The sequence below is a fragment of the Balaenoptera physalus genome (assembly GCF_965194825.1).
Source record: "Balaenoptera physalus genome assembly, chromosome: 6".
Lineage (NCBI taxonomy): Eukaryota > Metazoa > Chordata > Mammalia > Artiodactyla > Balaenopteridae > Balaenoptera > Balaenoptera physalus.
Window position 1 is genome coordinate 86,885,320 of NC_138885.1, and position 27,330 is coordinate 86,912,649.

Sequence of the window (27,330 nt, forward strand, 5' to 3'; positions counted from 1 at the left end):
TGCAGCAGTTAGAAGACTTAAACATCTGAAACATAGCTCACAGCCTATAAGCAAAACCAACAAGGAAATGCTCTGCCAGTCAGTAAGGATCTTCCAGAGAACTTGATTTTTACTTTCATACTGTTCTAACATACTTGATTATTTGCTTTTTTAAATGAACATTGATTAAAAGTAAAAATTTAAGTTGGAAGAGTTGTTAGTGATAGACTGATGAGAAGAAACCAGACTATTAAGAGAGAATATAGGAAAATCCAAACTTAAACAATGAATTACAATAATTAGAATTTATTAGTAGAGGACAGATTAAATGAGAAAGAAAATTTGTCTTGATTGCAAAGCTGTTAAGTCAGTTACTGATAGGTCATTTTCATACATCACCTCATTTAATCCTTATGAGAATCTCATTTTCATATTATAGATGAGTATTTTTAGGTTTAATAAATTTATCAAACTTGTCTAAGTCTCATAGAGGTAAACTGTAAATTTAGGATTTTAAGTCAAGTTTGACTCTGTCTATTATGTCACATATGGGGAAAAGTGAGATTGTGTTAAACACAGAATGAAATTGAAAGGATTAAGCTTTCGTTTTTTGGAACTTCCCATTCCCACACACTATTAAATGAGAGCAATATTACATATATTTCACACATTTCATTCAGGTTGCATATAATAATACAGTACTATGTACCCTGTTCTTAACTTGAAAGTATGTGAATTGGACCTTTTAGTCGAGTATTCGAAAAAAAATAACATGCAAATTTAGTTGGATTTTTCATCTGGTAGACCCTTTGATTAACTTCTAAAAATTTTTTCTCACTTCTTTTCTAAATAATTTATAAAATTACCACCATTTATCCCCATAGATGTTAACAAGTAAATACTGTTGCTAACTGTGGCTGTAGATTCAATGCTAATACCAGATGTTTTTTTCAGGGGAAACAGAAATGGTTTATGAAGCAAAACACAGAAGAATCAGCTATTGGAAGGAAGCTTTCAGATCATAAGTTAAATAATACACCAGATGCCGACTGGCTTCAGCTCAAGCCTCTTGCCGGTAGACAACAGTTCTGACTAAAGAGAAACCTTTAAAATATAAAAATTGAAATATTGCTTCTAAACTGTGCCTGAGTTGTTTGAAATTTCTTGTCTTTGTTGCTTCTCTAATACTAGTTTCTTTTATTTCCTTACATGTATCTTAACTGATTTTGTTAGTGTTTTGGTTATTTTCAGTGTTATTTATACTAGAATGTGGGACCAATTAATTATATTACAGGGCAAGGAACACGTTGCACTTTTTACTTTACAGAAGAAAAAAATGAAATAAACAGAATGGCTTTGGATTAGTGTTTTATTTCTTGGTAATGCAAAAATCTCCATGCCCTCCGTATGTGATTGTTTTCACGTGAGAAAAGGAGAATTGGTCTTTGTACTTAAAGGAGAGTGGTCCCTGTACTTAAAATCTCTGCTCATCCATTCATCTACCGTGTTTCATGATAGATGTAATGAGGTAGCTTACAATTTTTAGGGAAATAATATTTAAACATAATTTTTCCCCTTTGTGAACTTGTGTTTCCCCTGAGTGTACTAAGGATTTTCTGCAGAAAAGGGGGAGCCTAGACACTAACTGTAGGCTCTGTCCCAAAATACAATTTGGAAAGCACTAGAATCTTTGTCACATAATAAATAGCTTTTGTAAACTAGGTGAGAGGCCAACCTTAATTTAAAAAAAAAAAGTATCAGTGTTATCACTTGTATGGGTTTTTGAACTTCACTCTAGTAATGATCTAGAATTGATCTTGGTCAGATAGGTAGAGCACTAGAGGATGCAAGTGATTTAAATTTTGTCTTTGTTTTTTAAATGATAAGAGAAGGTTAGAGTGGGTAAACTTTGTTCTCTGAAAAATTATGGGCATATTTTGTTACCCTGTGAATGCTACAGTAACTTTCCACCCTTTTATTTTCATCAACTGTTGTTGATGTTCTCCTTAAGTTTCACAGTATCTTCATGCATGCCAATTTATGTCCTCACTTCACCTGCTATTTCAGTTCCCTTCCATTTACTTCATCTGGTTCATCTTTTGGACTCTCAAAACCCCAGTTTGTTTTGTGTGTGTGCACACGTGTATTTACTTATTTATTAGTTTGATTTGTTTTTTTATATTTATTTATTTAGGAATTTTAAAGACATTCACTTAGGAGATGTTCATTGCACTGCTATTTTGCCTGGGTTTAAATTAAGCAAATATGCATTCATTTACTTGCTGATAAAGCATATCCTTTGCCATTATAAATATAGGAACTGATGACTCGGTTGTTTCTGAAGATCGACTTAATGAAACTGAACTGACAGATTTAGAAGGCCAACAGGAATCCCCTCCTAAAAATTATCTTTGTGTAGAAGAGGAGAAAATCATGGCCCATTCTCACAGTGACGGATTACATGCCATTCATGAGCATGATCTCCATGCTGCTGCACATAACCACCGTGATGAGAGTAAAACTGTGCTGAGGAAGCATAATCATCAATGGCACCACAAACATTCTCATCACTCACACGGTCCCTGTCATTCCGGATCAGATCTGAAAGAAACAGGAATAGCTAATATCGCCTGGATGGTGATCATGGGGGATGGCATCCACAACTTCAGTGATGGGTTAGCAATTGGTAAGTAGGCTTGAAGCTTGGGTTATAATTTGTTGTTCTTTAAGACCATTTTCCTTCTTCCACTGTTTTAGTACTATCTTGGAGCTTAACAAATATATTATTATATATTATTCCGTCATCTGGCTTTTCCAAAGGCTATGTTAGTGTTTTTGATAAGTTTATTTGGGGGCATGAAGGTATAATTTCAGTGGGTTTTTCTTTGAACATATAAACAAATTCCACAGTGTACTTCTTTGATACCTTGACTTCTTACTGAAGGCGTAGTCACCATATTGAAAAAGCTACCTTAACATATTTTCAGTACATTTATATGTCTCTGATTGAGAACAAATGAATTTCAATCTTGGGTTTAAAAATTCTTTTACATTTGAAAAAGTGAAGAAAAATTTTACAATAGTAAAAATCCATTATGTCAAATTCAAACATCATATTAGAATCTTGCTAATATAAACTGATGTTACCAGTTTAGGAGAACATTAAATGTGATCAATACATAATTTTCTTTGAGATCCAGACTCTAGTAAATAATCATTCAGAAGTAGGCCTTGGTTTCTTTCAAAAGAGACCATATTTTTGAAGCCACAGTGGCTGTCAGTGTTAAAGAGTAAAGAATTTTACTAGTAGAATGAGACGCATTTGTACCTCTGATTTCAGTATTCAGGACCATCGGACAAATAATAATTTATGCCATTTATGCTCTAGACCTAGAAAAGTTTGGATAAGGATACTAGGCATTTAAATATCTATAAATATTAGTATATGAGAGCAAGTGCAATTATAGACTTATATGACTTAAGATTGAGGGTTTCATACTACCAGTCAGGGACTGAAACACTAAAAACTGTTACTACTCCGAAGCTATTAGTGAATTAGAAGGTTACACAAATAGAGAATTTAATTCAATAGGGAATGTTTCTTTCATTGAGTAGCTCTTTCTCTGGTTGTCACATACCTATTGCACTTCACTCACTGTATGTTCAAAAACTATAATGTGTGAGATTACTGAGTCACTCATACATTATGAAATTAATTTAGATAGGCAAATGAGAATGTAGCTGTCATTATGAATGAAAATAGAAAAACAGAAGATCAGTAAATGTCACTTGAATATTTTCCTCCCCCCACCCCCCCACCTCAGGAGCAGCTTTCAGTGCTGGATTGACGGGCGGAATCAGTACTTCTATAGCTGTCTTCTGTCATGAACTGCCACATGAATTAGGTAACACGACCTTAAAATTTTTACCAGATTTCATGAAATGCAAGACTTAATCTAAATGCATCTAAATTTTAGAGACATTAAAGCATAAAAAATGTCTGATGGCAAGTATACAGTATCATCATTCTCTTGTTTATGGTATAATTTTTGTTAATGTGCTTCTAAAAAATGTGTATTGTTTTATATGTATTTTTATTTTATGTAAACAATATTATGTTATAGCCCACTCTGTTTCTTATCTTATTTACCAATCATTACGTTTTTAAACTCCAGGCAGGTTACCATGAGTTAATCTAATATGTTGTTTCTGCCCAGTCCTCAGAGGTGTACATTTACCACATTTTTACGTATTTAGCACCTAGTATTGGACACACTACCTGTTCTTTAATTTCCTGCCACCACAGATAATGGTGCATTGAACATCGGTAGACTTGGTGCTTAGAGACCCTTGTGAGAACATCTTTTGGGGTATATACCTGGGAACAGAATCGATGGGTCCTAAGATATGCATGCCTAAGAGTACCATATCACTATCCAGAGTAACTGAACTAGTGTCCTCTCTACTAGCAATAACTGAGAGTTCCTATGTTTCCACATCCCTGGTAACACTTGGCATTAACTTTCTAATTTTTGCCAATTTATAAGGTGTACAGTGATATTTCTCTGTTGTTTTAGTGGGCATTTATTGATCTAGCAATGTTTTTTTAGCTTCTCTTCTTGTGTTTTGGTTTCCTTCTTCTATAAGTTGAAAAATGGAAGAAAAAAAATGTGTACATTCACATAGAAAATATCTGAGGGATGTGAAGATGACGTTAGTTTCAAAGAAAAAAAAATACATCTTTTCAATATCCAAGGAATTTCTTCATGTGCCCTTTCTAATTTAAGATTTTTCTTGAATTTATCAGGCTGTGAGACATCTATCATATCATTTTACTGTCTTGATTGGCAGTACACTTACTTGCTCCCTTTGAATAGAATTAATTCATATAATTTTCTTAGAAAGTTACCAACTGCTCGCATAAAGCAAAAAAATCTCTTAGTGCTTATTTGGTGCTGATTCTTTAAGGGCTTGATTCCTTATAGTTTTGTTTACCTTGTCAACCTCGGACATGCAGTCATATATCTTGGCTTATGCCACATAATCCTTTACCCAGACCCTTCATTGTCTTTTGCCTGGGCAGTTTCCATAGTGAACGTTTATATCTCTGGTTTCATTCTGTTCCACTGTGTCTTTTATACCTATTGCCAGATATATCTTCTTGCCATGTGACTGTGTTATTATGTGACTAGATGTGACTTGCTTATTTAATCAAAATCTTTCAGTCACCTTCCCTTATGTATAAAGTAAAAGCTGAGATTCATTAGTTCTGCTTTCAATGACCTTCACATCTGCTTCTACCTACCTTTCCCGCCTCACTCACTGTACTTGCTGTTGCTTGTTTTCCACTTCACCCAAACACAATTCACCAAACATGCAGTCTGGGTGCCTGAACCTGTTTCTTTGCTTACTCCCCTCCTCCTAATTGGCTTGTCTTACTAGCTCTACCTAGTATAGCATGTTAAGAGTCTTTTTTCCTGTAACTTCAGTACAGTCCTCCAGTACCCCATGCCTCGGGATTACTGTTTCCTCTAAACTTTATCACTTACTTTCTCTAGGTCCTTCTTTTGGTGCTTAATATATTTCCATTTTAGATGGAAATATACTAAGCACCAAATAGATGTCCTATTTCTTACAATGTAGGTTCTTTGTGTGCAGATACTATATCTCACACCCTTCTCTAACTACTTTCCTATGTTAGTAAGAGAATGATATGCCAAATACTTCCTTGCATTTCCATAGCAACACAAATCAAGACTTGTCAGTTTTTATATATGAGAAACATTGCCTAATAGTTTTAACCTTTCTTTTTTTTTTTTTTTTTTTTTTTAGTCACACACACATCCACAATATGCTAGGGAAACCTTCAACTTCCTTCTTACCCACCCACTACCCCCTAAAAGTAGTATGTCAGGCCGCTTCATGATTAAGTGTGGTTATACTGAATTGCCCTTACCCCCCATGATCCACTTCAGCACAGAAATGATAGCAGAGAGTTTGGAAATGAGGGATGGTTGCCTTCCTGTCACTTACTCCTTTTTTTTCCCTATAGTTTCTTATTGAGGGAGTGACACACAACGATAGCCACATGTAAAACAAATGCAATATGTATCTTATTGGCTAGGTAAGCGCTTGCTTGATACCCAGTGCAGAGCTCTGGTAAAAGCTTGAGCCAGGACACCTCAGTGAAATGTTGAGACCCCAAATCTTTACTTGTTTTACCCCACAAACCAGAGACTAAGATGTTACTGTTGCTGTGAAAGGAAATACCAATCCAAAGTATACATCTGCTTTGCCGGAAGGAGAGGAGTGAGACATTATGAGAATGTACATTTTCCCCCAATGCCTTGTGCTAAATTGACATAAACTGCCCCATATTCTAGTTGCCTGGGCTCCTAGGGAAGAAAGATCATAAAGAAATAACTCAGCTTCCTCCTCTGGAGGTGACAGAAAAGCCTTCGGCTTTTTTATCCATCAACAAGGTGGAAGTGGTCTAAAGGAAGTTTTAAAAAATGCTCGTGGAGCCTAATTTTTGCCTTTAAGGCATAGTAATGGAGTACTTTGGTAAAATAGGGCCAGATGTATGCCTCTACTCTGATTAGATTATCCACTCTAACTCACTTGGGGAGGAACAGAATGTAGAGACAGACATAGAAGCTTCTTAGTCAGAATTTCCAGGCAAGGGAAAAATCAGTCCCCTGGACGCTGAGATAGATGCATGGCAGGTGGATAGCAACAAGTCCTCTTCCCACTTAATAGCTTAAGATGTTGGCAAAGCAGCATAATACGTCACATTCCAGGATAATTTATTTAATATAAAACCTCTTTTGCCCTAGCTAAATTTTTTTATTATGAATTCTTAAAACTAATCTGGGATTTCTATACTAAAGTCACACCCTAAGGGGGAAAACATGTGCAGTTGACCCTTGAACAACATGGGTTTGAACTGTACAGGTCAACTTATATGCAGATTTTTTCTATAGTAAATACTACAGTACTACAGGATCTGCAGTTGGTTGAATCTGCACGTGTGGAATTGAGGATATGGAGGGCCGACTATAAGTTATATGCAGCTTTTCGACTGGGCCCCTGCGTTGTTCAGGGGTCACTTATGTGTAAATTACATTGTAGTACCTTGGAGATCCTGATCTGCAGTCCAGTCAGTAATTCCAAGATTTGATGTTCCTCTTCTGAACAGATTGCTGTTTCCCTAATGGTGTTCCAGGTAGGGTTTTTTGTGTGTGTGTTTAGGAATGTGATATGAAAAACCATGTGTACTTTTAAACCTTAAAACAATATAGGGAGGTTCACTCTGAGAGGTGTGCAGAAATTGAAACCATCTGAAGAAATAGAAAGCCCATATCTCTCATTTCATGTTTGCTGCGGGGTGTGGTAATGGATGAAATTACCTGATTTATTACTACTCTTTCTTCTATTTTTGCCAAGCTTGTATAGCTGAATTTAAGTAAGTTGCAATATTATTCTGTTGCATTCTCTCCACTTTTTCCACCCTTTCAGTAAGGAGCTGTATTTGAAACATTTGAAAAATAATTTGTAAGAAAACCTGTATAAGAATGTATAAAGGGGAAGTGAGGTTGAGGATAATCCAGAAGGGCAGATGATCCAAACTCTGTTCTCGACATTGAGTAATGTTTCAACTTCAAGGAAATAACATTTTGATAAATAAACGTAGCTATGTTATTAAGACTTCGCTTAGAGAGGCTATCTGTCCCATTTTTTCCTTTCCTCTCATGTGTACTGAGTTAAATAGAAATTAAAAATAAGATACTCATAATGTGCTGAACTGTCCAGGGAAAACTGAACATTCACTGTTTAGATTTATACATGTGTATACATGCATTATTTAAGACAAAAAGAACCTTAAAATACTTACTTAAAAAAGTCTCAAGAGTTGATATTAACAGATACTGACATAATTATAACATTGGATCACATTAACAGCTTTGGCAGACACACCTCATTCTTTGTGCTAATGATATCCTTTGTCAGCAGAAAGGAAAGAATATTGATTTATCAAAAGATGAATAGATTTGCTTATTCAGTATAAATTCCAACTGTGGGTATTCCTTTTGATTTATTTTTCAAATGTTTATACAGGTTCTTACTGAGAAGGGAAGGGTAGAAAAATATGCAGATAACTTTGAGAAATTATAACCTGAGATAAGACTAGGACAAAGATAGATTTTTAAATGAAATAATTCATCTTGATACAAGAACATCATATAAAAGTCATTTATATGCTAGCAATGAACAATTAGAAATTGAAATTTTTAAAAAGTACTGTTTACAGTAACACCAAAAAACACAAACTACTTTGGTTAAATCTAACAAAATTACATAGAATCTGTATGCTGAAAACTACAATTAGCCAACAAAAGAAATCAAAGGAAACCTATATGAAGATCTATTATAGGTTTATGGACCAGAAGACTCAGTATTTTTAATATACTAATTCTCTCTATAGATTCATTACATTCCCAGTTAAAATCCCAGCAGGCTTTTTTGGAGATAAATGAGTTTTTTCCAAAAATTTTTACGGAAAGGGAAAGGAATGGCCAGAAGAATTTTGAAAAAGTACACCAAAGTTGAATTTAAGACTTACTGTAAATCCACAATAATCAAAACAATTTATATTGGTTACAGAATAGGCACATAAATCAGTGGAACAGAGTATAGAATCCAAGAAAAATGCAAAGGAAATTCCATGTAGAAAGAATAGTTTGTTCAACAAATGTTGCTGCCATAATTGGATGTCTACTTGCAAAAAAATCCTCCCACCACAGACAAAAATTAACTCAAAATGGATCATTGATCTAAATGAAAAAAATTTAAATATAAAAGCCTTTTAGAAGAAAACATAGGAGAAAATCTTTGTGTTTTTTGGATTAGGCAGGTTGTTCTTAGATACAATACCAAAAGCATGCTCCACTAAGGAAAAAAGTAAGAAAGTGGACTTCATAAAAAGTAAAAACTCTACACAAAAGACACTTAAAAGAATGAAGAGACAAGCCACAGTCTGGGAATAAGTATTTGGAAAATATTTATCTGACAAAAAACTTAGGATATTTAAAGACCTCTTAACTCAGTAATAAGAAAACCAACAATTCAACAACAACAAAAAAATGGGTAAAAGACTTGAACAGGCATTTCACTAAAGAAGTTATACTGATAACAGATAAACACATGAGAATTCAGGTACTGGATTTTCATTGTGGGCTGAAAAGGATGGGGAGCAACCAGAACTCTCATAAATTGCTGCCAGAAATCCCACTCCTAGGTATGTACATACAACAGATGAAGACTTTTGTTGACACAAAAATCTATGAATGTATATAGTGGCTTTATTCATAATTGCCCCAAATTGGAAACAACCTAAACGTCTTTAAGCTGCTAAATGGGTAAATAAGCTATTGCTCATCTATGGGATATTACTTAGCAGTAAAAAGCAGTGGTTTTCTGATATAAATTGTAACATGGATGAATCTTACACACATCATGCTAAGTGAGAAAAATGTAGACTCAAAGGACTACATACTGTGTGATTCAATTTATATGATGTTCTGGGAAAGGCAAAACTGTAGGGACAGAAGGCAGATCAATGATTGCCTAGGATTGAGGGGCCTGAGGAAATTTGCAGGGGCAGGGGCAGGTAATGATGAAATAGTTCTATAGTTTGATGGTGGTTATGGTTACATGGTATGTACTTTTGTCAAAACTCATAGAACGCAAGGTCAAAAAAAGGGGGGGGGGAATTGTGTATGTAAGTTACACCTTAATTTTTAAAAGTATTAACTAAATAATTCATCTTGAATCTTGACTAGTTAATTCATGCTGTTTGGTTGTTATTCAGGGATGAATGCAATCATCTTCCTATGCAGTAATATCAGGGAAGGCATCAAAATTGATAGAGTTTTACCTATGATATTGGGTTCATTGAGTATTCAGTAATGCTCCTTTTAAAATCCTATTTTGAAATTACAAAAGGAAACACTGTATTTTATAACCTAAAAGACACTTCTGTAGTCTCATTTTGTATTACCTAACTGCCTGCTAAATGAAATTGTCCCTTTAACACAACTGATGGGTGAATTATTGAGAATATGGTGAGGAAATTTGCAGAGGAAGAAGTTAGGGAACTCTTTCCTTAGAGGAGGCTGAGGAAGAAAGGCCAGAGGAACTTAAAACTATAGGGGAGAGAAGAGGTAAAAGCTGACAATGAATCCAGGTCTCACCAGGAGAATTAAGTATTTAGGATCAGAGGGAAAAGATGTAGGAAGAATAGTATTAGATGGAAAACTGGAGAATGGCAGTTTAGAAGCCGTTGGTAGATAATCTCCTTAGGTGTATTATCTTAACTTTCCCAAATAAAGTTGCAGGATGTAGTTTGTAGCAATTCATTGAAACATGGAAAATAATGCCTTGCACTAATTTCTTTGTTGTTAACTTCTACTGATCTGTTATAAATGAGAACCTTGTAATCATAACTTAAAAAAAAAAAAAACCCAGATCATGTACTTTTAGTCATGTAATATCCGTTCTTAAGGGAAAGAAACAAGCCCCTGCCCTCCACCTCAGTATTCTATATAGTACCTTGCATATACTGAATGTTCAGTAATTGATTGGACATTTGCATATTTAGTAACAAAAATTAAAACAAAAAAATTGTTATAATTAGTAAAACTATTGCTTTCGACCCTTTAGCTTAAAGACTATTAGTTCTAGCAGCATTTTGCCCTTCTAGTAATGTCTCTCTAAACAATATTTAATCCTTTCTTTACCTAGTGTTCCAGCTTTAGACAGATGAGTAAGAAAAGTCTCTTTATTCTTTTTTTACATTTTTAGGATTTTCAGAATTAAGATTTAATTTTTCTTTTGGAATAAATAAAACATAAATATAAACAGCATACAGAGTCTGTTACCTTTGTTCTTTCTTAGCCCATTTCCCTTTGAAAAAAGGGCAGAGATCAGAGCAGAGAGCTCTATTTGCTACTCACAAAAAGAGCAGTGGTGAAGTTCTTTTTTTTCTTATGTTTTTCTTGTGTTTTTTAAAATTTTCATTTCACGTGATCCAGTAAAATTGACCTTGCTTTTTGATGTACAGTTCTTTGAATTTTAACATGTATACAGATTTGTGTCGGCGCTGCCACCATCAAGGATAACAGTTCCATCACCTCAACAAACCCCCTCATGCGATCCCTTTATCGTCACATCCCTTTTCTATCCTTGCCCCTTGGTGACCACTGAGTGTTCTCCATCACGATAGTTTTATCTTTTTGAGACTATCATATAAATGGAATCACGTATAACCTTTCGGACTATCTTTCAGCATCATGCCTTTGAGATTCACCCAAGTTTTTGCATGTATTAAGGTTTAAGTAAAAAGTGAAATTTCATTATAAAGGTATATCTTTTTTATGTCATTCTTAATTTTGTTTTTTATTGGTGTTTTCCTGAATTTGTGTGTAAAATCCTGTGGTTGTAAAACTCACATTATGTCTTAACTGCAGGTGATTTTGCAGTTCTTCTTAAAGCAGGCATGACTGTAAAGCAGGCAATTGTATACAACCTCCTCTCTGCCATGATGGCTTACATAGGCATGCTCATAGGCACAGCTGTTGGTCAGTATGCCAATAACATCACACTTTGGATCTTTGCCATCACTGCAGGCATGTTCCTCTACGTAGCCTTGGTGGATATGGTAAGACAGCTTATTTTATATTTTTGTTGTTATACTAAATCTGTAAATAGAATGCAACTTCCAAAAATGGAAGAAATCTGGATGTAGTTTGAAAGACTAATAAATATAACCCATTTTAAAGACATGTGATATCTTAAATAAAGAAAAGACATTTAAGTAGGAGGATTCCTTTGGAAACCAGTTATCCTAAAGGTTTTTGACCAAATAATATTACTACTCAAAGTAATCATCAGTAGTATTTAAAGATATAATTACAGAATTATTATTACTACTTTGAAGGTTTTGTAATATTGGGGTGGAAATGTTTTTTTGTTGTTAACAAAATAATTCTTTGAGCTTGCTTTATAGCAAACAAGAAGGAAATACTATACCTCTTAGGTAAGCCAGTCTTCTGCAGGAAATGGTGTATATTCCAAGGGATTTATGTAATTTCCCTTATTTCTAACTTCAGTTTAAAGTTAATAAATCTAAACACTAACAATTAGTTTTTGTTTGTTTTGTTTTTTTAAATTTTTATTTATTTATTTATTTATTTATTTATTTATGGCTGTGTTGGGTCTTTGTTTCTGTGCGAGGGCTTTCTCTAATTGCGGCAAGTGGGGGCCACTCTTCATCGCGGTGCGCGGGCCTCTCACTATTGCGGCCTCTCTTGTTGCGGAGCACAGGCTCCAGACGCGCAGGATTAGTTGCTCCGTGGCATGTGGGATCTTCCCAGACCAGGGCTCGAACCCGTGTCCCCTGCATTGGCAGGCAGATTCTCAACCACTGCGCCACCAGGGAAGCCCCAACAATTAGTTTTATTTTAATTTTACTTTAATATCCTAAATATGTTAGGCAGTGCGTTTACAGAACAATTTGGTTACTTTGTTTTTAACTAGATATTCACTTTTCTTTCTGGTGGGATCTGTTAAGATAGTCTCATATCAAATTATATAACCTAAATTTTTAATGACTATTTATTATAGAAAGTTGAGGAAATAAGAAAAAATAAAAATTATTTATGTTTTGTACCTAGAGGCAGCCATTTTCCCCCTCTCTCCTTAGGCCTCTAATACCTCATTTATTGTCCTCATGCTCAGCTGATGACCTTGCTTCCTATTCCATGGAGAGCACCGAAGCCACCAAGACCAGTTCCAACCAGCTCTCATCACCATTTCTACTCATTTCCCTGTATCGATGCCTGTTTAATGTCGTTCTTTTTACTATGAATCAGTTTCTGTTCCTAGCTAGAGCCAGCTCCTTCAAACTGTTCCCTAGACCTTATCTATCCCCTCTCTCACTAACTCCCTTAAATTTCCCCCTCTTTTTCCTGCATCATTTGTTTTCCCCTCTCTGCTGGATCATTTCTATCAACGTATACACCTCGTTACTTTTCCCATCTTAAAACGGTAGGGGAAAAGGATCTTTTTAAACTCCAGTTTCAGTTTTAGCTACCACCCTATTTATTACTCTCCTTCCCTGTTATAGCAAATCACCCTTTCTTGTTTTTTAATTCTCGTCTCTCATGAGTCTAGCTCATCAGGTTTTCTCCCTGACTGCTCTGCCACGTTACTTTGTCAGATCTACCATTGACCACGACATTGCTCAGTCCACTGGTCAGTTACCCTGCCCATCTTCATTTCACTTGTCCTAAGAGCAGCATTTGGCTGTTGATCATTCTCTTCTCTTTGGAATGCCTCCTGGTCCGTTGGCTTCTGTACCACCACCATTTCCTGGCTTCCCACCTTTCTAGCTTTCTTATTAGTCTTTTGCTGGATCTTCTTCTCTTCCCTTACCTCTGAATGTTGGTGAAAGGCCTCTAAGTAATCTTATCTAGTCTCATGGCTTTAAATATTTATTGGCTGATAATTCCTAAGTTCACATCTTTAGCCCAGGCCTTTCCCTTAACTCCAGATTAGCCTGTCTACCTGCTTACCTGAATATCTAAAAGGTGTTGCCAACTTAATATGTTCAGAAACTAGCTCTTGATATTTGCCAACCCTGCTCCTTGCACCAGCACCACCTATAGAATCCCACATCTATTAATAATAACTTTATTCTTCTGGTTGCTCAGATCAAAACCCTGAGTATCATTCTTTGACTCCCCTCTTTCTGTCCTTCCCACATCTGCTGAGGGCTCCATCTCCTCATCACCTCCACTCCACTCTCATTCCAGCCACCATCATCTTTCTCTTTCTAACTGTTCTCCCTACTTCTGCCCTTGCCCTGTCCACCACACTCTATATCTACAACACACCTTGGGAGATTATTTTTTGTGTGATCCTTGTAAGATTAGATCATGTCACTTGTGAGCTTCAAATCCCTCAGTGGTTTTCCATCTCATTCAGAGTAGAAGCACAAAGTTCTTCTTTTGACCTTCAAGGTTTTTAATCTTCCTGAGCATTTCTTCTCCCTTTCCATCCCTAACTTCCCTAACCTTACCTCACCTCCTCTCCCGCTCTTCTACGAGGCACACTCTGCCTCAGGTCCTGGTTCCCGCTGGCCACTCCTGTGGAATGTCTCGCAGACATTCTCCTGCCTAGCTCCCTCACTTCTTGAGGCATCCGATCTAAAATTCAGTCTCTACACCAACATTTCACATCCTCTATTCCTACTTTACTTTTTTTCCTTTGCACTTGTATCTCAGTCTACTAATAACACATTAAACATTTTATTTATTGAGCTCATTGTGTGTCCCACTATAATATCAGTTCTGGGAAGGCAGGCGTTTTTGTCATATTTCATTTACTGCTGGAGATGTAGTTCATAATTAGTTGAATGAAGAATGAATGAGCTAATTCTTATATTAGAGAGCTAAAAGTGTAAAAAGAACCAGAGAGTCATCACAGTATGGATTTATATTCTAATGAAGAAGAAAAGCAGCCATTAATTATAATTCTTTGGATACGTGTTATGATAGAGCGGTGCAACGTGTTTGTGGAACTACAGAGGGAGGCTGGCTAAAAAACTGGGTAATAAAATTAGGGAAGTTTTTCTGGAATAGGAAATTTGAGCCAAGTCTTAAAGAAGGTAAAAGAGTTTATCGGAAGCAAGAGGAAAGGGCATATAAGAAAATAGAATAATAAATAGCATCATTCTTTGACCAGTGAGTCTACTCCTGGGACTGTATTCTGAGGAAATAAAGTAAAATGATTACTGCTAATAAAACAAGCAAACAAATAAATAAAAATAAACATATGAAAATGTTCTTTGCAGAGTAGTTATAATGTCACAATTGGAAACACCTAAATATTCTAGAAGACAGGGACAAACTATCCACGTATATGTTAGAGTTCATTTAGGAAATAGATAATATATCTACAGTGTCATTAATTAGGTAGTTGGTGATCGGATCGGATGAGTCATACAACATGCCATGCTAAAAAGATTAAAGCTTATCCTGTAAATTTTGGGGGACCATTAAAAGGTTTAAGCAACAATGACATTATCTCATTTTTATTTTAGAAAGACCACTTTGGCTATAAGGGGGAAGTTTTTACTGATGTATAGTCATTCAGTAAGATAGCAACAGTACCAGAAGTTTTAGTACCTTTAGGATACCCAGTTGGAAGCATCTGGTTTTTCGGGGGCTTTGGATAGCACCTGTTTATCAACCAATCTGGAGCATTGTTGCACGTTAACAACTGTGGTCATAGAGATAGGTACTGGCTGGCTCTTAGCTGTGGTTATGACAGACAATATTGGTGTTGGCATTCAGGATAGAATTGAATGTATGGAAGGCACTATGGTGCCTCTTCTTGCTGGTATGCGCACATATCTAGAGGGGATATTTCTGTGAAACATACAATGTTTATGCTTAAATATTAAGGAAAGTTAGAACTGAAAGTTTTTGTAACAATAAAAACTTGGGGAAAAACGTAATAAAATAGTCTTCTTACTAAAACCCTAGGTAGGAACTTGCCAGTTTTAGTCTTAATCCAGGGGTTGGCAAGGGACAGATAGTAAATATTTAAGCTTGTGGACCATATAGTCTCTGTCACAATTATTCAGCTTTGACATTTGTAATGGTCTCTGTCACAACTACTTAACTCTGCTGGATAAGAACAGTAACCTCCATTAGCGTACACTACTGCCAAAGACTTCTGAACAGAATAGATGACCAGCATGAAGTACTTCTTAAATAGGACCCTCAGGAGATTCTTAAATATACTGTAGCACTGTCAGAGCATGGTAGTTGGATTAATTGTACTCATTATTTAACAATGATTAATGGCGTTTCTTCCTAGGCAGGCATTATGTACTTAACGCTACATTTCTCGTCCCTAAACCCCAAAGCACCAAGATATTGTTTGGAGTAAAGCTTAGTGTCAAATAGAGAGTAGCGTATCAATGTCATCTTTCTGTAGATATTCACTGCAAACTTGAAAAAGAAACCAGAAAAGTGAATGTGAAAATTGGAAATAGTTCTTTTGCAATTTTGATTAGGTTTGGGTGGGAAGAATTTATAATCACATACATTCCGTCTTCAGCAAATCTTTTACTTAGACACGTTAAAGATTTAAGTTTTATACTTTGAACTATGGATTTATTTTTTTAATTTTTTTAAATTTATTTTTTTGGCTGTGTTGGGTCTTCATTGCTGTGCACGGGCTTTCTCTGGTTGTGGCGAGCGGGGGCTACTCTTCGTTGTGGTGCGCGGGCTTCTCATTGCAGTGGCTTCTCTTGCTGCAGAGCACGGGCTCTAGGTGTGTGGGCTTCAGTAGTTGCAGCATGCGGGCTTCAGTAGTTGTGGCTCGCGGGCTTTAGAGCTCAGGCTCAGTAGTTGTGGTGCACAGGCTTAGTTGTTCCACGGCATGTGGGATCTTCCCAGACCAGGGATCGAACCCATGTCCCCTGCATTGGTAGACGGATTCTTAACCACTGCGCCATCAGGGAAGTCCCTGAACTATGTCTTTTTTTTTTTTTTTTTAATAAATTTTATTTATTTATTTTTGGCTGGATTGGGTCTTGGTTGCGTGCGGGTTTTCTCTAGTTGCGGCGAGCGGGGTCTATTCTTCATGGTGGTGCGTGGGCTTCTCATTGTGGTGGCTTCTTTTGTTGAGGAGCACAGGCCCTAGGTGTGCGGGCTTCACTTGTTGTGGCATGAGGGCTCAGTAGTTGTAGCTAGCGGGCTCTAGAGCACAGGCTCAGTAGTTGTGGCGCACGGGCTTAGTTGCTCTGCAGCATGTGGGATCTTTCTGGACGAGGGCTCAAACCCGTGTCCCCTGCATTGGCAGGCAGATTATTAACCACTGCACCACCAGGGAAGTCCCTGGATTATTTTTAAATGTAATATATGCTTGTGCTTTAGAAGTTGAGCTGTACTTTTCAATGCACTGTGCCTTTAAAGATATTGGAAACTTTAAAATTTTTTAAATTTTATCACTTATGAGAATAGAGTACACTGTGAAGGCAGTGTACATAACTTGGTAGTAGTTCTGTTGTGTAGCCTTGATATACTATTTTCTGTGTCTGTTGTCGGAAGGAAAATAATGGCTTTTAAGGGCATAGAGATACCAATTTTGGAATTGTCTGTTAATGTGTACCCTTGATGAAATGTGCAGTTGGAAACGAGAATTTTAGATGGAAAAGGGTGAAGAAATGATACAGTTTTGAATGAAATATCCCCCAAAGGAATCTTACTTTCTCAGTGAGCTTAAGACATATCAGTAAATGTGGGAATTGTGGTGTTCTTTTCTGAGAGTCTTATTTGCAACAGTAACTTGTCTTATACTTTAGCATAAATGTCAGTGGACAGTAACTTTAAAAAAGTGACTAATACATATATTATGTGCATTTGTTGGGGGATGAGGAGGGTACAGATACACTGTTTACTTAGTACACAGCTAGAGCATAAAATTTCTTAGTGTTTGACTAATATGTGTTATGGTTAACATTGTTTCAATAAAATAGTTATTAGTAGTTGTGCTTTAGTCACTAGTTTTCTTAACTAGGAAAATGTAAAAAAAAAAAAAATGAGCAGAATATTATACAAAATTGCTTTAAAACATTTAAAAAATATTTTTTAGCTTCCAGAAATGTTGCATGGTGATGGTGACAATGAAGAACATGGCTTCTGTCCAGTGGGGCAATTCATTCTTCAGAATTTAGGATTGCTGTTTGGATTTGCCATCATGCTGGTAATTGCCCTCTATGAAGACAAAATTGTGTTTGACCTCCAGTTTTGACCATTCCCAGCAATCACTGCTGATGACAAGAATGTTACCATGCAGCTTTGCATCTGTTCCTCGTACTGTAAGCACATTGCTCAAAGAAAAGTCAGTGGCTTTTGCACTGCTTAGAAGTTCGTAGATTTGAGCCTGACCACAAAGACCGGTGCTCAGTACTGTTTTCCCTGCATGAAGGGGTCTTTTAGAAATATAAAGCTTGTGATGAAGAAAGGAGAAACCGGGACTCCGTGAACCAATGTTGATATAGGTTTGATTAAGACTTTTTAAAAAAATAATCATATAAAACACTAAAGTAGTCTCTTTATTAGTAGAAACTTCTGTGGCTATGCAGAAATAGAAATTGAACCAAAAAAAAATCACTTAAACTTTAAAAGTATTTTAAATGGACTTTGGGCAGACTTTTCTTTGTGCTAAAAAGTGAATTGTAGTGTCCTTTAATTCAGCCCCATATATACATGTGGTAATAGGGATCAACTTGACACAGCTTTGAATCTGCAGAAAGTAGACTATAGCACCTAGAGGAAAGCTCAGGCTGCATTAGAATATGGATTTAGCATTGGGAAAAGCCCTTATTCTTGAATCTAGAGTTACTATTTTTGTATATATTTGCATAGGATCTAAACTTGCAGCCTAAACTACTGAAATTTGTGATTGTACATTTGTGTGAGCTTCAGTTTAATGAAAGATTCATAATGGTTCTTTGTATTAATATTATACTTGGTGTTTGGGTTTTTTTTTTTTAACTTTTGTTTTTGTTTTGGGTTTTTTTGGTGGGGGTAAGGGGTTGGAGCATGTGGTAAAATGTTTTTTCCTTAAAATTGTAACCCTTTAGAAAATGTCAGCGAAATGAAGAACCCAAACATGGTCTAAATGTTCAGATTTCCTTTAGTTATTTGGGAAATTTAAGTTTTAAATGTACGCAGTGCTCTACCAGTTTGGCATTGGAACCTAGAGCACATGCTGTGGCTGGCGGTAACGTTGTAAGGCGGCAAGTTTACCGTGTCCATAATCTGTACGTGGAGTGTCAAAAACGGATATGAGGATGATCTCCGTTGATGCCATGGCTGTCATGGTACCAGGTAACTAACTTGGAAGATGCATTTAAGTTCAGTAACTCAGCTGAAATCACTTGATCATTTTGTGCCAAGATAATGCTGTTTGGTGCCTGATAGGGATTAGTCTTTTTTTTTTTTTTAGGTGCCCTGTTCTCCTGCCATAAATTGTGAATGATTTGTGAGAAGTGCAAGCCATGTTTATCCTGAATTTTGACCTAATAATTTGTAGTATTAATCATATGCATGTAGCTCTCTGTGTGCCACATGGTCTTCATTTATGCCAGGTAAACTGTATTTGAACTACGTGCAGGCAGCTTTGTTTGTTTTAATCTGCTTGGCTACCTGTGTGGCTGCTTTAAAAATCTTATTGTTCAGATATTTAAGAGCCAAACTCGTTCCATTTGAAATGTATTCATTTAGTCCTCCTCCTTTTTTCCCCAGTTCCTTTCCTCTTACTCCATGAACTTTAAAACAAAAAACAAAACTGAAAGCAGCACATGCATTCAGGTATTAAGAGTATTGCCAGTGTTTCTTCTTTATGCTGTAAGCAAGGGAGCTTATTAGATGTTATTAATTATTTCCTTAATTTATGCCTGAATTTGAAAAATTATTTCTGGCTCTCTCCATGGCCTCCCTCCTGTGACAAGTAGGCGTTTTATACGTAGATTACTTTCAGCATTGGGCACTGAATTAGGACAGTCCTCATCTCACTGCTTGGCCCCTCAAGCAACCTAGCTAAAAGGTGCTGATATCTTATTTAGTACTGCCAACTTCAAGTGATTCAAATATCTTGCTTTCTGAACCAAGATATATTTATAGTTCATTTTGGGGTTTTTATGCCCAAGGAGGATTCTGCATTCCAGCATTAAATCTGCTTATTTTTAAGACTTTTATGAACAGCAACAGCTGGAATATACTCCCAGACTTAAAAAGAAATGCCTGATTTAAAGCAAATAGGTTATGCTGAAGTATATAAAAGTTTTATATCCTCTCAAAACTGCTATTATCTTTCTTTATTATTTGCTAGATTTCTTTAAACTTTTAAGAGGGCTGTAACAGTTGCTGCTAGTATTTTGTTTAGGGCTCCACCAGTATTTAGTTTTTACATCATCCTAATGTATAGTTTCAAGTCTTACTAGACAATCTGAATTCCACTACATTTCTCTGGCTCCAACATTCCATTTAGCTTGACCAGTCTAATTTCACATGTGTTTGTTGGAGGTCATTAATGTTACTTGTACAATGCTGTCACTGTGTGACATCCATATGACTTTTGGTGTATATCACATTGCATTCAATCAGCTGTGACTATGCTTAGAAATACTATAGTAAGTAGATGCAGTGTGAATTTATTCCATTAACAACAGTAAGTAAGTAAGTAAGTCAGTGGCTTAAATGTGATTATGGTCCTGCAAGGTGATACTTGCTAAAATATCATCTAAACTTTTTTTTTGTTGTAACTGAATCATTTTTTTTTTAAATTTATAAAGCTGGAAATGATCAAATGCTGTTTTTTTTTTCTTTGTCAACAGTGGTGTGTCATTTTACGTATGTTCCTAATGCTTATGGAACGCTCCCAAAATAAAGTTATTCAAAAAGAGCAAATATACCAGTGTGTTTTGTTTAGTCTTTATGTTAGATTCCTTACACTGAAGTATGAATCAATCATTTTAAATATAGGCTGCATTTGCACATAAATGAACTTATAATTAAGTATAACTAACTAGTCAAATTGATTTAAACCAAATAACTTCTTTTAAAAGTAAAATATAATTTCTACTCAACCATCTAACAAGAAATAGGAATAGGGAAATGGCACCTTCTAATTATGAATTAAGTTGACATAACAGTGCTACACCCCGTCCAATCCAGTGCTCCTTGGGTTGGTCAGAGGGAAGAGTCATGGCAATCACAAAATTTGTAGAATGGCCAGTGGTGGACAGTGTCCCTCTCCGCTCACTTGTCTTATACAATGGGGCAGTATAACTTGGTCGTTCTGGTATATCTACCCTCTTACAAGGCTTTAGCCACATCTAGAAGAAAGAAAGTAGACAAAATTTAAGTCAAGGCTGTTGTTATATTTACATATATTTGAACCTAATATGGAATTGGTGGCCTAAAGTTTTAGTTATGTCTGCAGATCTCTATGGGCTAAATCGATTGTATTTTTGTCAGCAGTGCTGCCATTGCTCAAAACGTTTTTTTTTAGAGCTCCCAGAGCTATCTTCAGAGCCAGTATATACGAAGCTAAATGAGAAAAGAGGCATTTTCACCTGCTCTCTGAAAAAGCATCCTACCCATCTATTCATCATCTCCCTACCATACCTACCTGAGGATGACCTTCGGTGCTTACAATAATAATAAAATCAGGTATACTTTCAAAACTTTGTTTATCTGCCACCACTGATATACTCAAAATCATGTTGCTTTATTAAAGGCCAATCCCAAAATATTCTGAAAGGATTTTTATCAGTGATTGTAGAACTAGATCGCCTCCCCATGTTACATGGCTATTTTAAAGGGCCTATTATGTATATTGTGCTGTTTAAAACATAGTTGCCTTTATAACTACACTACAAGCACATTATTCTTAGAGAGTCATTAGCCAAGTTCCTAGAATGTTAAGCATAGTTGAACCTCACCAAGCTCAATAAGATTTTAGGGCAAGTTGATCTCTGAATATAAGAGTAAAGGACAAACTGTCATCAGAAAGGTGAAACAATGTTTTTAAAACTCGAATTCCTTTTTCCAGTAGTAATCATAGCAATACTTGAGGTGATGAGTCTTGACAGCCCCACTGTTTGGAGCCCTTTTTCTGGTTTCTCAGGTTTCAGCACAAATTGTACGAAGGAGCTAATTAATAAGGGTGCTAGTCTCTCTCCCACATAACTGGAGATCCATAAAGCAGTTTTTCAGATATCATTAAATACAAGGACTTGCAACCCTCAAGTTGGACGGATTTCAACTAAGTGGATTTTTTTAATGAGAATTTTTCTTACTAAGTGACTTCCTTATTTGGGAGAATTATCCACTTATAAAATCCTTCTATTCACCACAAACTTAAGAGTTTCCATATGAAAGAAAAAAATTGATCCAAATCAACTTCTGAAATTGCAAACATTTGCCCTTGTGACTTTCAATTTGGGTCCCATATTTGAAACTTTCTCTGCCCACAGTATCTTGGTATATATGGTAGGTTTCTTGCAATTGGCTGTCAGCTGGTCCCTCACTGTACCTGTTAGAGCTGCTCTGAAGGATTATTGCCTTTGAGTAGCTCCCAGTGTCCCACAAACAGAATTCATGTAAAATTCAGCCTATATTTTATCACTATCCCAGACCACCCCTTCAAATTGTGTGAAAATCTATCTAGTCATCTTCTCATGATGTAGTTAACAGAAACTTAGTATTTATATAGCTTAGTATGCCCATGCTGAAGACGGGTGCCTAGAAAAATTTTTTTATGTGTATGGTTTTCATATAATAATCTTTTAATCTGCAAGTTTCACATTTTTAGGTCAAGGTATATGTAAGAAAAAAAAAATCATAAACATATGTATGTGTGTGGATGTGGATATATGTATACAGTCAATCCTCATTATTCCTGGATTCTGTATTTGCAAATTTGCCTATCACTAAAATTTAGTCCTAATCCTAACGTCAATATTCTGCACTTTCATAGTCATTCACAGGCATTCTCAGAGCAGCAACAAATGAGTCACCAGCAACCATGTTCCCAACTGAGATTGAACCTGGTGACATTCTGCCTTCTCGTTTCAATTCTCATAACTATAAACAAGTATCCTTTTGACGGTTTATTTAATGCCAAGGTTTTTGCATTTTTGTGTTTTTTGTTGGTGATTTTGCCGTTTAAAACGGCCCCTGAGTGTAGTGCTGAGGTGCTGTCTACTGTCCTAAATGCAAGACGGCTGAGCTACGCCTTATAGAGAAAACACTATAAGCTTTGTTCGGGCATGAGTTACAGTGCGTGAGTTCAGTGTTAATGAACCAACAGTATATATTATGTAAGGTATCTTTAAACAGAAACACAAATAAAACAAGGTTATATGTTGATCAAGTAACAAAAATGTGACCATAGGATCACAGAAGCTTAACCTTGTATTTCGCCTAGGAGTTCAGTATTCACTAATTCAATGCTGGAAGCAAGTTTACAGAACACAACTACTGTGAATAACAAGGGTTGACTGTATATGTGTATGTCCTTGTATAAAATAGCCCCCCATGTATATATCATTAGAAAATACTAACCACAGGCACTGTATCATAAAGAACTTTGGGATGTGATTCTGCAAGTTTCTTGATCTTTCTATTCCAGGAAGCTCCATCCAGAAATAGTCCATGAATGAAAACACCTAAATATAAAAGAAGCAGGTTAATACAAGACTTTACATATGCATATTGATTGAGTTCTGAAGCTGAAATTCCTGCCAGTGAATGCTGTGCAGATGATACTAGGTCAGCAAATGAAGGCCTGCTCTAAAATGAAGGCAATGTTCTAAGTTTGTGTTAACATTCTTACTTCAAGAATAGCTATACTTTGCCTGATCAATTAATTCAGTAAAATTAGATGTGGAAGACAAAAAGAGGAAAGGAATTTTAAATTAGTCTACGTGAAGTTCTCTGGGCGAACGCTACCAGGTTTATATTTTAATTGACCAATGAGTATAATGTTGTTAAGAGTCCACAAAATCTACAAGAAAAGGTCTTAATGTAATTGTAGGGATCCAGTGGCTTCTAGGCAGCATGTGAACAAAATACCCTTCTGCTGATGTCTAACGTCCTGAGAGTTAAATTTCTCCTCCCCTTTTAGAATCTATTCTCAATCCAAGGCCACGCCTCAATCTGTATGCAAGAACACATGGGTGAACTCCCTCCAGAATGCAATGTCATACACAAACAGCTGAAGAACACAAATTAAGGAATCCATGAAACCTGGATCACATGCCCTGGCTATCCACTTATGCAAAAGCCTCATGAATTGAATCTGGGTATCTGCACATGAAAATATTCATTGTAATTGTTGCACAGATATGAAGAGAGGCAATGAGGAACTTAGGAAGACTTAGGTTTTATCTCTTAATGTGCTGTGTGACCTTCAACAATTCATTTAACTTTAGACCTGTTTTTTATCCAGAGAACAACTGGAAAATATTTGTAAAACAATAATGTCTGCTTTGTCTACCTTGTAGAGTTAGAATCAAATCAGCTATACTGGTGAAAGCACTCTTTAAAAGTAGGATATAAAAATCCACTTGGGCAGGGCTGTCCAATAGGACTTTCTCCAGTGATGGAAATATTTTATATCTGTGCTTTCCAATATGGTAGCCATATTTAGCTATTAAACACCTAAAACATAGCTGGTGGGACTGAGGGGTTGAATTTTAAATTTTATTTAATTTTGGTTATAAATTTAAAAGGCCACATGGGGATAGCCCAGTGATGGATGTTAAGGGAAAACTTAACCCTTTCTTCTCTCCAGGTTTTAACTGACGGAAAGCATAGTTGGAACAAAATGTCAACTTTATTAACTGGCAGAGCACTTGTCCAATAACTTCCCAAGTATTACTCTAGTAAAGCTGAATTACAAAATGCATCTTGAGCCTGGGGCCAGGTGGGGGGGTGGACCTGCGTGCAGGAGCGAGAGAGGTCTGCAAGCACATCCTACATGCTAACGTCTCCAGCCAGATCTAAGCCCACTGGCCAGTCACAATAATAGATGGGAACAGAGAAAGTAGAGGAGACCCTACAGACAGGTCCCAGAGAGCCATTTAATACCCTGGCCTTGCTGACTTGTAAGCACAGCCCAGTAAATCTCTGACTCTAAGCAATGGGATGATCTATTCCTTACATGGGAAAGATTATGTCATAGAGAGTAAAGAGAAGAGTTCATTTCAACACCTAAGAAAAGTGGCAATAGGGATAAAAGTTCCCTCTAACCTAACAACAATTATATAAGAAATGTGATGGGGACAATCAAATACGTTTTTGTTTCTCATGGTTAATAAGGGCCTTATGGAAAACACAAAATACAAAATGACAGGAGATATTAACTGGGTCCTGTTTCACAGCTGCTCCTGCTCTGTGAGTCACACCTTTGCCTCTGTGAACCATGGTCAACACAGGGTGGTGGCCACAGCATCGCCAGGCCCTCTCGTTCACTCCTTCCTGTCCCCTTCCTGCTTTGTAGCGCTCTCCCTGTTGATGACTCTGAGTCACCATGTAGTGCCCCGTAGTTCAGATAAGATGAATCTTAGGCAAACACATCTAGAATGTATGATGCTAACTCTAGGTAGATTTACAATGGCATTGTGGCCACTTTAAAAGTCACTTTAAGAGTGAGTAGCTTTTCTCATGACCCCAAAATACACAATACCCCACAAAAGACCTGGAATAACCAAAGCAATCTTGAGAAAGAAAAACAGAGCTGGAGGAATCAGGCTCCCTGGCTCAGACTATACTACAAAGCTACAGGCATCAAAAACAGTGTGGTACTGAAACAAAAACAAATAGATCAATGGAACAGGATAGAAAGCCCAGAAATAAACTCACACACCTATGGTCAATCTACGATAAAGGAGGCAAGACTATACAATGGAGAAAAGACAGTCTCTTCAATAAGTGCTGCTGGGAAAACTGGACAGCTACATGTAAAAAATGAAATTAGAACACTTTAATACCATATGCAACAATAAACTCACAATGGATTAAAGGTCTAAATGTAATACCAGATACTATAAAACTCTTAGTGGAAAACATAGGCAGGACACTCTCTGACATAAATCACAGCAAGATCTTTTTCAATTTGTCTTCCAGAGTAATGGAAATAAAAACAAAAATAAACCAATGGGACCTAATTAAATTCAAAAGTTTTGCACAGCAAAGGAAACCATAAAACGAAAAGACAACCCACAGAATGGGAGAAAATATTTGCAAATGATGTGACTGACAAAGGATTAATCTCCAAAATTTACAAAGAGCTCATGCGGCTCAATATCATAAAAACAAACAACCCAATCCAAAAATGGGCAGAAGACCTAAATAGACATTTCTCCAAAGAAGGCATACAGATAGCCAAGAGGCACATGAAAAAATATTCAGCATCGCTAATTATTAGAGAAATGCAAATCAAAACTACAATGAGATATCACCTCACACCAGTCAGAATGGCCATCATCAAAAAAATCTACAAACAATAAATGCTGGAGAGGGTGTGGAGAAAAAGGAACCCTCCTGCACTGTTGGTGGGAATGTAAATTGATACAGCCACTATGGAGAACAGTATGGAGGTTACTTAAAAAACTAAAAATAGAGCTACCATATGGTCCAGCAATCGCACTCCTAGGCATATATCCAGAGAAAAACATGGTTTGAAAGTATACATGCACCCCAATGTTCACTGCAGCACTGTTTACAAAAGCCAAGACATGGAAGCAACCTAAATGACCATCAACAGATGAATGCAGTACATATATACACTAGAATATTACTCAGCCACTAAAAAGAATGAAATAATGCCATTTGCAGCAACATGTATGGAGCTGGAGATTATCATTCTAAGTGAAGTAAGTCAGACAAATATCGTATGATATCACTTATATGTGAAATCTATTAAAAAATGATACAAATGAACTTATTTACAAAACAAACAGTCTCACAGACTTAAGAGAATGAACTTATGGTTACTGGTGGGGAAGGGTTGGGAAGGAGGGATAGACTGAGAGTTTGGGAATGACGTGTACACACTGCTATATTTCAAGTAGATAACCAACAAGGACTTACTATACAGCACAGGGAACTCTGCTCAATACTCTGTAATAACCTAAATGGGAAAAGAATTTGAGAAAGAATAGATACATGTATATGTATAACTGAATCACTTTGCTGTACACCCGAAACTAACACAACATTGTTAATCAACTATACTCCAATATGACATAAAATTTTTAAAAAAACAGTAGCTTTTCCCATGATGTTTAATTTAACATTAGGTAAATGAAGTTGATGTCTTTATGAGCCCCAGAACCAGGCACATCCTGAAGTTTGTGTGAGGAGACAGACTGCCCACTGGTAGAGGTGAGAAAGAAAGAAAGAAACTGTGCTTCTAGCCCCAGTTGTTCTCAGGTCGGATCTATGTTCCTTCCCTTAGGGTCCCATGAGAAATTGTTCCTTGGGGAAAATTCCATTGCTCCAAATCATTCCATGGAATCTCCTTTTCTTTCTGGTAATTTGCTAAGCACGAAGGAAAAAGCTAGAATGACAAAAACGCTAAGCTGTGGATATCTGTATTTGGGGGAAAATGTCTGTGTGTGTGTGTGTACAGAATAATAAAATTCATGACTTAGTGAATCTCCATCAGCTACTGTAAATCAAACCTGGGCTGATTCTTTGG

General features: G+C 36.4%; 2 protein-coding genes across 8 annotated transcripts in view; one reads left to right on the forward strand and one right to left on the reverse strand.

The window, feature by feature from the left end:
• SLC39A10 (solute carrier family 39 member 10) overlaps positions 1-20,528 on the forward strand; it is a 98,943-nt gene extending 78,415 nt beyond the window's left edge. For 5 of the 7 annotated variants that reach the window (XM_082467033.1, XM_082467034.1, XM_082467032.1 and 2 more), the window contains 5 exons: positions 934-1,054; positions 2,297-2,665; positions 3,804-3,884; positions 11,508-11,698; positions 17,707-20,528. In XM_082467033.1, coding sequence (XP_082323159.1) covers positions 934-1,054; positions 2,297-2,665; positions 3,804-3,884; positions 11,508-11,698; positions 17,707-17,865 — 921 coding nt within the window. In that variant the 3' untranslated portion in view covers positions 17,866-20,528. The remainder of the gene's footprint in view (positions 1-933; positions 1,055-2,296; positions 2,666-3,803; positions 3,885-11,507; positions 11,699-17,706) is intronic. The other 2 variants (XM_082467036.1, XM_082467037.1) reach the window with 2 other exon arrangements.
• DNAH7 (dynein axonemal heavy chain 7) overlaps positions 19,044-27,330 on the reverse strand; it is a 234,348-nt gene continuing 226,061 nt past the window's right edge. The window contains exons 63-64 of the mRNA XM_082466856.1: positions 23,190-23,293; positions 19,044-20,956 (exon numbers count right to left, since the gene is read on the reverse strand). Coding sequence (XP_082322982.1) covers positions 20,750-20,956; positions 23,190-23,293 — 311 coding nt within the window. The 3' untranslated portion in view covers positions 19,044-20,749. The remainder of the gene's footprint in view (positions 20,957-23,189; positions 23,294-27,330) is intronic.